The 12,575-nt window shown below is 39.1% G+C and overlaps 1 protein-coding gene across 8 annotated transcripts in view; it reads right to left on the bottom strand.

The window, feature by feature from the left end:
* Positions 1–12,575, bottom strand: part of LOC103910797 (uncharacterized) — a 1,018,570-nt gene that overhangs the window by 1,000,118 nt on the left and 5,877 nt on the right. For 2 of the 8 annotated variants that reach the window (XM_073948663.1, XM_068220342.2), the window contains one exon: positions 4,440–8,859. The exons of 5 other annotated variants lie outside the window; for them this stretch is intronic. In XM_073948663.1, the coding sequence (XP_073804764.1) occupies positions 7,712–8,859 (1,148 nt within the window). In that variant the 3' untranslated portion in view covers positions 4,440–7,711. Of the gene's footprint in view, positions 1–4,439; positions 8,860–9,782; positions 10,044–12,575 lie in introns of those variants that run through there. One more of the 8 variants, XM_073948664.1, reaches the window with a different exon arrangement.

Genomic DNA, 12,575 nt, shown 5'->3' on the forward strand with positions numbered 1-12,575 from the left:
AACCTCAATAATGGTGACAACTAACATAATTACCAGTTTAACTCACAAACAGGCAACTGAAAGTCTAAACATAAACAACAGCAGAATCAAACACAAATAAAGAAAACTGTGAGACCATTATACAACATTTATTTATACCGCAATGCATGCTGGGATATTTGTACAGTGCCACTCCCAGCATGCATTGCAGCATGAAACATTTGAGATGTTACCATTGTTGAGATACAAGGTCAGATTCATGAGGTCTGAGTGTGTATTTGTCATAACTGAACTGTTTTTGTATGTTATTTCTTAACTGTTAAGTAATTACGGAGGTATCTTTTCTGTTTCTACTTCTCATTAATTAAATTAATACCTGCAACTAGGCATAAAATCTATTACATGAGGCCCTTCTTCCAGATTTATACCAAAACATTTATCAGAACTAATTTCAGGCAAATAGATTTCTCTATTTATTGACTTTCCAACTTGATTACTATAATACAAGCATTTAGTTAACTCCTTATTATAGTAATTGGAGAGTCTGAATTAATAAGTTCAAGGGTGAAGAGCCCAACTAAACCAGCCCCTCACTCCATTATGGTGACACAAAAAACACCTTAATTTCTGTTGGATCTCAATGAGAATAGTATGGAAGTCAAATCAGTCAGTAATAAGTCTGTGTCTGCTGTTGTTTGTGGAGTTGTTTAATGATCCTCTGCTGAGACTGAAGCTGTTTTATTTTATTTGATTTTATTTAATGTTGTAACTCAAGTCACTGTTTGTGTTTCTTGTTTATTTTCTTCAGTAATTGTAATTATTAACAGCAGGTGTTCATCAGTGTCTGAATTCACTCATTAGTGTTCATTAACTCTGTCAGGTGAACTATATTAGTGAACTAGTGTATGAAATAGTGAACAAGGACACAAAGTGTGATTTCAAACACAGACTTCAAAACATCGAATCTGAACTCTGTTAGCTCACAGTTTTCTGCAGTTGGTTACTTTCTCGAAGCACTGTTTTTAACAGAATATTACTGTTTTAGTGAAAAAACATTATTTTACCATAGAATCTGACCTTTTTTTAACAGCAATTTTTTACAGTGAAGACAGTTGTGCCTTGTGTACTAAAGAAAGAAAATTGATTGATTTATGTTTAATACAAGCAAGGCGTTGTATTGCTTTAAGCTGGAAAAAAAGTTAATCACCCCTCCATTGGATTTTGGTTGAGAAACCTTATAACATGCTTAGCTCTTGAAAAGCTCACATATATAATAAGAATAAAATCCTCTGAATTTTGTGACATCTGGGAATTGTTTTTGAACTTTGTAAAAAACGGAGATATTGAAGAAGCTTCGGAAGTCTGAAGTTGTGGGATGTTAATTGGTGCTTGATTTTATTTTTATTTATTTATTTATTATATTTTTATGTGTATATGTATATGTGTAATTTATTATTTTATTTATTTGCATTTTTTTATTATTTTTTTTATTATTTTTTTTTTCCCTAAGCCTGTCTAGGGTAAGTTTTGGGTTCAATACTCAATAAAGACATGTTATACAAAAGTAATAGTTTGAATGCACTGCTTTTACATGTAATAAAACAGTAGTTTTCAAAATGTAGAAAATATTTACGTTAAGTGTACATTATTACATTACAAAATAGATAAAATAAAATTTCACTTATTCACTGTCTCAACTAGGACAAACATTGTTATTAATGATGTAATTATTTTATTGATGGCAGCCTGAATCTGACAGATAGAGGCAACTAAAGTAAAGGAAGCTAACAAAGGAAAGTCATACAGAAAACTGTCCCCAGAGGCAGTACTGGACAAGACCAAAGAAACTTAAATGAGCACCATGGAGATGTGATTAACAGAAAACATCTGCTGAGATTCTTTGAAATCCAGTTTGGTGTATTTTGTGGCCAAACATTCAGGTGGGTGGCTGAAAATGCGAGCTGGAACCGAGGAATCATCAGGGTGAAAAGAGAGGTATAGCTGGGTATCATCAGCATAGCAGTGGTAGGAAAATCCATGTTTCTGGATGATTGGTCCTAAAGATGTTGTGTAGATGGAGAAGAGAAGTGGCCCAAGAACAGAGCCTTGAGATACCCCACTGTTTAGATGCTGTAGGTTGGACACCTCTCCCCTCCAAGACACCCTGAATGACCTGTCAGAGAGGTAAGATCTGAACCATGCCCGCAACGCCCAGTGACTCAAGCGTAGATACCAGGATCTGGTGGTTTACAGTGTCAAAAGCAGCTGACAAATCCAGCAAGATGAGGACTGATGATTTAGAGTCTGCTTTAGCCAGTCTGAGATCCTCCACAACAGAGAGCAGGGCAGTCTCAGTTGAATGGCCTTTTTTAAAGCCAGATTGCCAGCTTAACTAGACTAAAAGCTTACCTCTTGGAAATGTAGCAAGCTAAGCTAAAAACTCCTTGGCAAAAGTAGTGTAGCTACACCCAAGCTAATTTTACAATATTCATATTTAAATCGAAGCAACTTAAATCCAAGTCAATCATATCTTAGTGATTAATAAAACTGTCAATGAAAAATGATTCAGTTCAGTTGTTTACTGTAAATATTATGTTGTACCAAACAGAAACAAATTATGTTATATAACAGCAAAAACTAAAAATCCAATAAAACCAGGTGTTACACAAATAAAATACTAAAGTTATTTATAGTAAAGGGAAATACTCTGCAATAAGCATTATATTGTATATATTTTTTACAACTTTTCATTAATGAATTACACCCTAATCTAATCTCTCTCAGCCATCTTTTAATCAAGCAAGTTTCTCGTGTCAGCCCAATGATTGTTTGGCTACATCACCAACCAGAGCAAGAGGTGGCAGTAACGCATCAAAAACTTTGTTATCGACCACCGTAAAACAGGAAGAAGAAAATGTCATTCTTCTAATGTAGAAACTTCTTTGTTATTGATCGGTAAAGCTGTTTCAGTAACCGAAGAGGCGTCCGGTGCACAGAACTGCACAATAGGTGGTTGGCGCTGACAAGCAGTAATACACACGGTGTGTTTGGCAACCCCCCATATGGGAGTCCAGGGCCGTAACATCCATTGTCTCTAACGTTAGCTTAAAAGATTTCCGGCATCAACAGCAGTAGGCGTCGCGGTCATTTCCTGGCACAGGCTTAACCCAAACTCAATTCAGATTCCTTGGCCACAGCGACACTTTCCCATTTTAGCCGACAAACTGGGCTAGTGACTATCTTGTTCTGTACCTCACCTCAAGTAACCATATGACGGGTGCACACACTTTCGCGATTTCTGCTATGACATGGAGGTAGAGGTGCACTCAACGTTACGCTGCATTAATTTTAAAATAGCCTACATTAGTAGCAGTTCATTTTGTTACGTTCTGAACTTAATCCTAGGAATAGCAAAAAAAAATGCATAAAATTAAGACCTTTGTAACAAAATTCAAGACGTTGTATACCAAATTCAAAGCTATAACGCCTTAATTTGAGATTATCAAATTTAAGACTTTTTCAATGCTTTTAAGACCCCACGGGTACTCTGGACATGGACCTTCAGCATGCAGTGGGACAGTTTGCTGCTGAGTGTGATATGGCAGAGAAAGAAACAGCACCTCTAAGTCAGAAACCATAATGCTTGAATGGAAAACAGTGGCCACTTCCAGTTTGGCAGAGAGTCCTTACCCCAAATAGAGTATCTGATTATTTTTGCCATGAGGAATGTAATATGAGATTTAAAGATGGATCAGTGCAGCGGCAGCAGTAATAATAATAATAATTCCTGATTGAAAAAATAACATTTCTGGGCACTCAAAGCGCTTTACACAATGGGGGGGATCTCCTCCACCACTTCATCCACCTGGATGACGCGACAGCAGCCATTTTGCACCAGCCCGCACACCACACACCAGCTGATTGGTGGAGAGGAGACAGAGATTAAGCAAATTGAATTGGATGGTTAGGAGCCCATGATGGACAGGATGCCAGGGTTAAACCCTAACATCCCTAAACATCCTAACGACCACACACGGGACCTCGGTTTAACATCTCATCCGAAAGACGATGCTCACTGAGCAGTATAGCATCCCCGTCACTATACTGGGGCATTAGGACCCACACAGACCGCAGGTTGGGCGCCCCCTGCTGGCCTCACTAACACCACTTAGCAGCAACCTAGATTTCCCATGTGGTCTCCCATCCAGGTACTGACCAGGCCCAGTGCTTCAGTGGGCGGCCATGTGAGAGTTGCAGAGAGCTAGCTGCCGGCTGGTAATGGAGTTGATGTGATTGTCTGTTGTGGTGAAGGAGCTGAGACGAAAGGTAATCTAAGTACCTACTGTCACCCATGGTCATGACTGAAAGGACAAGATCTTGGATACAACATTTTACATTTTACAAAGTGTTATGACTCGCTTGTTTGAGTCGCAGCACAAAAGAGAGATGAGCCAACAAAATAACCTGAATGCAAATGATTTATTATAAAATGTAACTCATAGAACAATCAATCAAAGCAACCAACTAATGTCTAGGGATACTAATGAAGATAAAGAACTTAGGATATAATCACAACAACATTTTAATTACATGATATAAGTAATGCAAAACAAAACCATAATGTGAAAGAGTCAATGAGATTGCAGGTCTTGACATGAGGACTCCTGAGTAGCCACAGCGTCCTGAGGTAGCTGGCACAACAACTTTTATATAGCCATTGATGAGTAATGCAGGCATCCAATCACGATTTACCACATACTCCAACCTGGATTTCTCATTCAGGGAGTCAAACAGAGAACATCATCCAAAACAACACTAGCTACATGAATACACTAGAGAGTGGAGTAGACAAGATTTCAAGCTACAGAGGTGCTGTTTGCCAGATGTTTATGAAACTGTTCTTCTCTCAGCCGCCATCAATGTGTTTACATAAATGCAAGGAGCGCGGCACATTTGAATCCTCTTTTGTGTTTTGAGATGCATTAACTGATTAAACCTTGTCACAGTTTGAACACTTGTACGATCTCTCCAGTGTGAATCGTCTGGTGCAGTTTTTGGAGCTGTAATAAAAGTCTTCTCACACTCAAAGCACATATACTCTTTCACACCAGTGTGGATCTTCATGTGTTCATTAAGGTTTGGTGATTGGTTAAAACTCTTCCCACACTGAGTAGATGTGAATGGTTTCTGTCCAGTGTGGGTCTTCATGTGTTTAATAAAGGTCTGAGGAGCTGCTGAAACTCATCCCACATCGAAGCTGCGGTCACACTAGAATTTGAGCATGCAAAATTCTGTTGTACAGCGCTGTGAAAAGGAGCCGGATTAAACAAGATGATCAGACATTTAAAAAGCAAGCGATTGGTCTATATTTTACTAACTGTCCAGAGTAGGGCTGTAACGATACACGATATAAAATCGAAATCGCGAAACTCAGATCTACGATCCTGTGTCGCGGTGTGATAAGGGAGAATCGCGACACACCCCGTGATACCTTTCCAATAACGTCACGCCTGCCTGCAAAAGTTGAGCTAATTAACACTTTTTTTCGTTCGACATTACAAGCACTGCTCCGTTTAAGCCCTCGCAATATTTAGCCGGGAGAGCTCGCACGGAGCTCTTAGTAAGGGACTGTCTGAATGTGTCAGGAATATCAAAAACAAAACCAACTTAACCCCGCTTGACAACCGACAACGCCAGAAACATTGCCAATGCTGTCAAAGCGGCTGGATTTTCACCGCATATACGATGATTTGCTCACACTGTTAATGTGGCTGCGCAGAGAGGGATGGGCGTTCACCAAATGTCAGGTAACAGTGCAAACTTTTCTGTATCCGTGCTGTGCGATTTCTGTTTGAACCTTCGAGAGTGCTGACTGACAGGTGCGCGATGTGTGAGGTCAGAAAACACGACGAAGCTTTCAGTTAAGATGAACACAGTTTCTATAGTTATACTTTATTTAGAGATAAAGGTATATGGCTCTGCATATAATCACTCTATCTTGCTGGAGTTTATAGCCGTTTCGATTTACTTCAGGACGCATTAACGCCGCTCTGAAGGTCTAATCGCTGTTTTAAGTTATCCAGAGCTGTATGAATGTACAAATCTTGAATATCACAATAGTATTAAATATTACTATTGTAACAAGACAGACAGCAACACTTTTGCACAATCGATACCCTGCTGATTCAGTCGTTTCATAAGAGGACCGCGCCTCTTCTTTTTTCCTTGTCAACATAAAGGCAGTGAGGTGCGCCTCGTTTTCGCCCCTTGTTTAACTGCAAGGCATACTTAATTTGCGGTACCATAACGTGTAACCCGTGCCTACAGACACATTTGCCAAAGAAGCAAAATGGAAGAAGAATATTGCTGTTTGATACAGACCTGTTGATGCTTAACCAGCGCTTATGTTGACCTGGATCTGCGTAATGAACGCAACAAATAGGCTTTACTTTTTATTTTACAGCTTATAAAGCATGTACGCAGATTAATGCAATATCATATTTAAACAACAAAACTGTTTACAAAAAGTCTACATATGAGCGCATTGTTGCTGTCTTTTCATCACGCAGCGCGCGCACTTGAACCGCGAGGGAGAGAGAGGAAAGCATAGGCTATATCAGAACATAATCTTTAAAATAATGATTTCTATTAAAATGTAAAAGGTTTTGTGATTATAATAATAACAGCGGAGCTTTAAATAAATGCATATTTTCCGTAAAGCGGGCAATTTGAGGAAGTCTGCGATTTTTCTTTGACGGAAGAAAAAAACATATGATTGGAAAAAAAAGCCTATGCCGGTTATTAAAAAGAATCAGTCAGTATTGTCGTTTTGTAATATAAATTAATTATTTAAGTGAAAATAATTTAGGGCAGTCCTATTTATTTAATTAGATTATTCTGCTCTTCTGTGCTAAACACTGCAGGTGCGTGGAAATGCTCTGTTGTTCTGTTCCGCTATTAATATTCTAACATATAAAAATAAATCAGTATTTTAAAATGCAATATTTAATGTGTCAGACAAAAAATAGACACGTCAATTTGTTTAATATAAAATTAACAGTAATCTGACCAGTTAACTGGTAATAACCGATTAATGTTGTCGGTTAGCAAAATTAACAAAATGAGCATCCCTAGTAGCTATTTAATTTACTTTTTCTATGTAAGAGAACTTGATTGAAAAAGAATTTTCAACATGCTTGAACCATCTACACAATGGAGTTTAGTTCTGTTTGGTTTTTCAACAGTATTTTGTTACAAAGAAAACAGAAGTGATATAGCTTTGGCTATTTATTTATTTTATATATGGCTATTTATATTGTTAATAATTTGCATAGTTAATATTGTTCTTTGATGTTTAGTTTATAAAGATTTTTCAAATGTTATTTAATAAAAAATAGTTTTAAAAATCTTTTTTTTGCCCACCCCACACGAAAAAAAAAAAAAAAAAAATCGTGATACGAACCGAATCGTGGGTCAAAAATCGTGATACGAACCGAATCGTGGGTTTGGTGTATCGTTACAGCCCTAGTCCAGAGAGGTCATGTTTTGATCTTCGATAGGTCTCACACAGTCAAGTTATGCAATTTTGCAGGTCAGAATTCACCAAGCTTGAACTCTGCAAGGCAATGAACTGCGAAACTTGAGGCACGAACTTGCATTTCCGGTCTGACGCATTCACGTGCATCTGAATGGAAGTCTATAGCGAGAAAAGTCCAGTGTGACCACAGGATCCTCATGTGTCGACTAAGGGAGAATGAGCAGTAAAAACGCTTCCTACACTGAGTGCATTTGAATGGTTTTTCTTCATGTGTTGATTAAGGTGTGATGAGCGGGTAAAACTCTTCCCACACCGAGTGCATGTGAATGGTCTATCATCAGTGTGGATCCTCATGTGGTAATTAAGGGATGATGATAGGCTGAAACTCTTCCCACACTGAGTGCATGCGAATGGTTTCTCTCCAGTGTGGATCCTCATGTGTTGATTAAGGTGTGATGATTGGATAAAACTTCTGCCACACTGACTGCATGTGAATGGTTTCTCTCCTGTGTGTATCCTCATGTGTAGATTAAGGTATGATGACCGGATAAAACTCTTCCCACACTGAGTGCATGTGAATGGTCTCTCTTCAGTGTGGATCTTCATGTGGTAATTAAGGGATGTTGATAGGCTGAAACTCTTCCCACACTGAGTGCATGCGAATGGTTTCTCTCCAGTGTGGATCCTCATGTGTTGATTAAGGAAGAATGAGCGGTAAAAACTCTTCCCACACTGAGTGCATGTGAATGGTTTCTCTCCAGTGTGGATCCTCACATGTTGATTAAGAGATGATGATTGGCTGAAACTCTTCCCACACTGAGTGCAAGTAAATGGTTTCTCTCCAGTGTGGATCATCATGTGTTGATTAAGGTGTGATGAGCAGGTAAAACTCTTCCCACACTGAGTGCATGCAAATGGTTTCTCTCCAGTGTGGATCCTCATGTGTCGATTAAGGGAGAATGAGCAGTAAAAACTCTTCCTACACTGAGTGCATGTGAATGGTTTCTCTCCAGTGTGGATCATCATGTGTTGATTAAGGTGTGATGAGCAGTTAAAACTCTTCCCACACTGAGTGCATGCAAATGGTTTCTCTCCAGTGTGGATCCTCATGTGTCGATTAAGGTGTGATGAGCAGTCAAAACTCTTCCCACACTGAGTGCATGTGAATGGTTTCTCTCCAGTGTGGATCATCATGTGAATCTTAAGTTTGCTTTTGTTTGCCAAACTCTTTCCACACTGAGTACAGGTGAAACGATTCTTGTTTCTCCTTTTCAAAAAAATATTTTTTTCCTCAGTTTTGACATGTTTCTCCTCTTTACTCCCCTCATTCTCTTCAATGCGGTCTGAAAGAAATAAATAAAACATTAGTTTTTTATTAAGTCTTAAAAACTCTCATCAAAAGCTGAAAAGTGAAAAGACATCACACACCTTTTCACGTACGTTTTTACAGATGTCCACATTGCAGGGCAGAAAGCAATGAGATGTATTCTTTGGCAAGTTTTGTAAATACCCAAGTGTCCACTTAATGGATGTGCGTGGTAGTGTTGGAGGAGATTTGGGATAAGGGTGGCATGTGTATATATATATATATATATATATATATATATATATATATATATATATATATATATATATATATATATATATATATATATTTATATTCTGTAGTGTTTGAGTTTATCTTTCAACAGGAAACAATGATATAACTTGTCATAAAATAACCTAAACTGCTCATGCATAGTAGAATCTTTATCTACTAGGTTCTGCAATATCTTGATTATATCTGGTTCTTTGTGTTGCTCTTCCCAGATTTCTGCAATGGTGATGGGAAATACTAGTTCTTTTATAGCTGAATACACTACAACCAGGTAAGGGATGAATGCAAGATAAAAGCACCTGGTGCTTCATTCAGTGTTCCCTTTCTGTACTCAACCACAAAGTCAAATTTTTGAAGACGAAGGGGCCAGCGGATTAAACGTGAGGTGGTCTTCGTGGAGTTCATGACCCACTGAAGAGTGGAATGATCAGTGACAATAATGAAGAGTTTTGGCTCCAGGAAATGTCTCCACTTTTCGATAGCCTCTAGCAGGGGTTTTCAAACTTTTAGGACACACGCCCCCCCAAGTTTGGCCAATTTCACTCGCGCCCCCTCCCTTTTTGTCCAGCGAGCCAAAATTATAAAGCATGTGTAAACATCACTCCCATATTATTTGCTGCGTTTAAAGTGCATATAATAATTACACTGAATCATAAACATGTAGCTTACCTGATTCAGTGTGATACATGAGTCTGTTTTTGATGTACGTACACACAGAAAATGCTGCTTCGCAGAGCCAAGTTGAAGCAAAAGGCAAGAGTACATCAATTTCAAGTTCCGAAAGTTCAGCATATTCTGTATCCACTGCCAGCCAGAATTCTGAGTGTGGTTGAGTCGAACAGTGTCTTCAAAGTACGGTCACTTGAAAGGTGCAGAAGGGCATCCAGCGCTTTGTAAACTTGGTTCCAATTATGCTGCTCAGAAAAATACCTATTGAAATGTGCAGACAGAGATGGCAGATGTAGAGTGATTTCCGTTTTAGTAGTATCTCGGTTAAACACATTTTCTTTGTTAAATTCATCCAAGGTCAGGAACATTTCTAGATTTTCTTGCATCCACCTGCCCTCTCCATCGCTCCAGTTTCTTCACAAAGCCCACAATTTCATCAGACATTGTTAGTAGGTTTGAACACAGGCCTTGAAGGGACAAATTAAGCGAATTAAGCCAATCAAATATGTCAGACAGGTATGTACAATCTGTGAGCCACTTAGTGTCAGTAAAACGACTCCTAAAGGAAGATCCAAAATCAATTAGAAAAATCCTCAGTTCGTCATGCAATGAAAAAATACGCTGCAGGATTTTGCCTGTGGAGAGCCATCTAACCTCCTTGTGTTGATTGGTCATCGTTTGTTTTTGTCCTCTTAATGCTAATTCTTTACATCGAAAAAAGTTGACAGGCTTATCTTTTGACATCGGATGTTTCTTCTGTAAGTGACGCACCAGTTTCACAGGTTTTAAACAGTCATTTGCAAGGACCTCTGAACACACAACACATTGTGGACATGGTTCGTTATTAATCGTATTGTATGTACTGTTTATCATACTTCCGTTGCTTTGATGCACACAGGCCTTTGGTTTTTGCAGTGAACGTTAATCCTCTCGGTGTGGAGATCCCCGTTGATGCGGAGGTTTGGTCATCCTATTGCTTTAATGCTTCAGAAGGGCACTCGTCATCTTTTTTGTCAGACGATTTACCAGTGTTATCTTCACCGTCATTCATTTTGAAAAGCCACAGGTCCATTTTTTGTATATGTTTTACGCAATCGCATTAACTACAAAAGGTGCCTCGTGCTTGATAGTTAGCTGCGGGACTAATCAGATTGACTCTTGTGTACATAAAAAAACATCATATTTACTCGAGTGCACACCTCAGTTTCTCGCTCCCCCCTTAACAAGCGCTGGCGCCCCACAGTTTGAAAACCCCTGGCCTAACTCCCCCTGCTAATTTATGTTGGCAGAATTTACTTTTCTTCAGGTTAATGATCAGACCAGCTTTGTGTAACCAGGTGATGACACTTTGAAGATCTTTAAAGTGTTGGGTGACTGAGGGGGAGTATATGATGATGTCATCAATATACATAAAACACATTTTTCCCCGCAACTCTCCTAGGACAGACTCCATTAATTGCTGGAATGTTGCTGTGTCATTTTAAAGTCCAAAGAGCATAAATTTAAAGTGGTATAGGCCCAAGAGCAATGAACGCAGTCTTGGATTCACTTCCAGGCTTCATAGTTACCTGCCAGTACCCACTGTTGAGATCAATCGTGGAGAAGATGACAGCACCAGAGAGGGATTCCATCTCTTTCTGTGATAGAGTTCACTTTACGATAGTCCACACAGAACCTCATACTGCTATCTTTTTTGGGGACAAGGACATTAGCCGCATTTCCACTATCGGCCAGTGCGAGCCAGGGCTTTAATCGGGCCGGGCAAATAGCCCGGGAGGTTTAGAAATGAGGCCGAAATCATGTCGCGTTTCCACTGTTGGGCTAGTAGCTCACAGCGCGTCACGCAAACACCGCCCACAGAACGTCCGCGAATCAAACGTCACACAACCCGCCCACTTCAGCGGGAATCAGGACAGGCAGATAAAGCACACCATAGAATCATCACAAAACGAAATCATTAAAATTAAGAAAACCGAAACAAACAAATGACACGTTACTGTACAGCAGTACATGAAATGTCTATACGTACAGACCTGTGTATTTCCATTCATTACATTTGTTTACTCGCCGACCGACTGTTGGCATTGTGCATCAAGTGCTCTCGCCACTAACAGAGGGAACCAACATAGAGAGCGCACACATCCATAATATAAAGCCACAGAAATTCTCCTTTATAACTCGATATGGCATGTATTTTATAACATCCTCGTTTTGATAGACGTCGTGTTAAGTGTTTTACAGCACAAGAGCGAGTAGCCTATTAAAATATAGCCATATTTGTTGCGTTCAGCAGCTATTCACTAAAGCTCTTCATTTAAAGTTTCATTTATAAATGTAACCACGTCATATAAAAAACATAAAAAGTTGTTTGAGGATATAGAACACATTTTGTGTTTGGACTTTCCCCCGATGCGCTTAAAGCAGCGAGCGCTGCGCAGGACTGAGTGACAGAAAAAAAGGTGTAGGCTAGATTCTGCTTTCACTCACCGAAACAATACTCTGTTTGCGTGATTTGAGTAATATCATCGCATCCAAATACTTTACGTAATTTGTTAAGTTTTATGTCTTTCTGTTGTATTTATATTGTGTATTATCTCCAAAATAAAGAAAGAAAAAAGCAACTCGCGGCATAACAGAGCTGTGAAGGAGCGCTCTTGCCCGGTCTCACACACACATACAGGCATCTAAACGGGCACAAACAAACATTTTAAACTTGACAAAAACTCTCGAAAACTTTTACTGTCTGCTGTGTCTTTAATATTATGCGTTATTGAAACAGGAGGACGCAGCAAA

Source organism: Danio rerio, chromosome 4 (assembly GCF_049306965.1).
Source record: "Danio rerio strain Tuebingen ecotype United States chromosome 4, GRCz12tu, whole genome shotgun sequence".
In the NCBI taxonomy this organism is placed as follows: domain Eukaryota; kingdom Metazoa; phylum Chordata; class Actinopteri; order Cypriniformes; family Danionidae; genus Danio; species Danio rerio.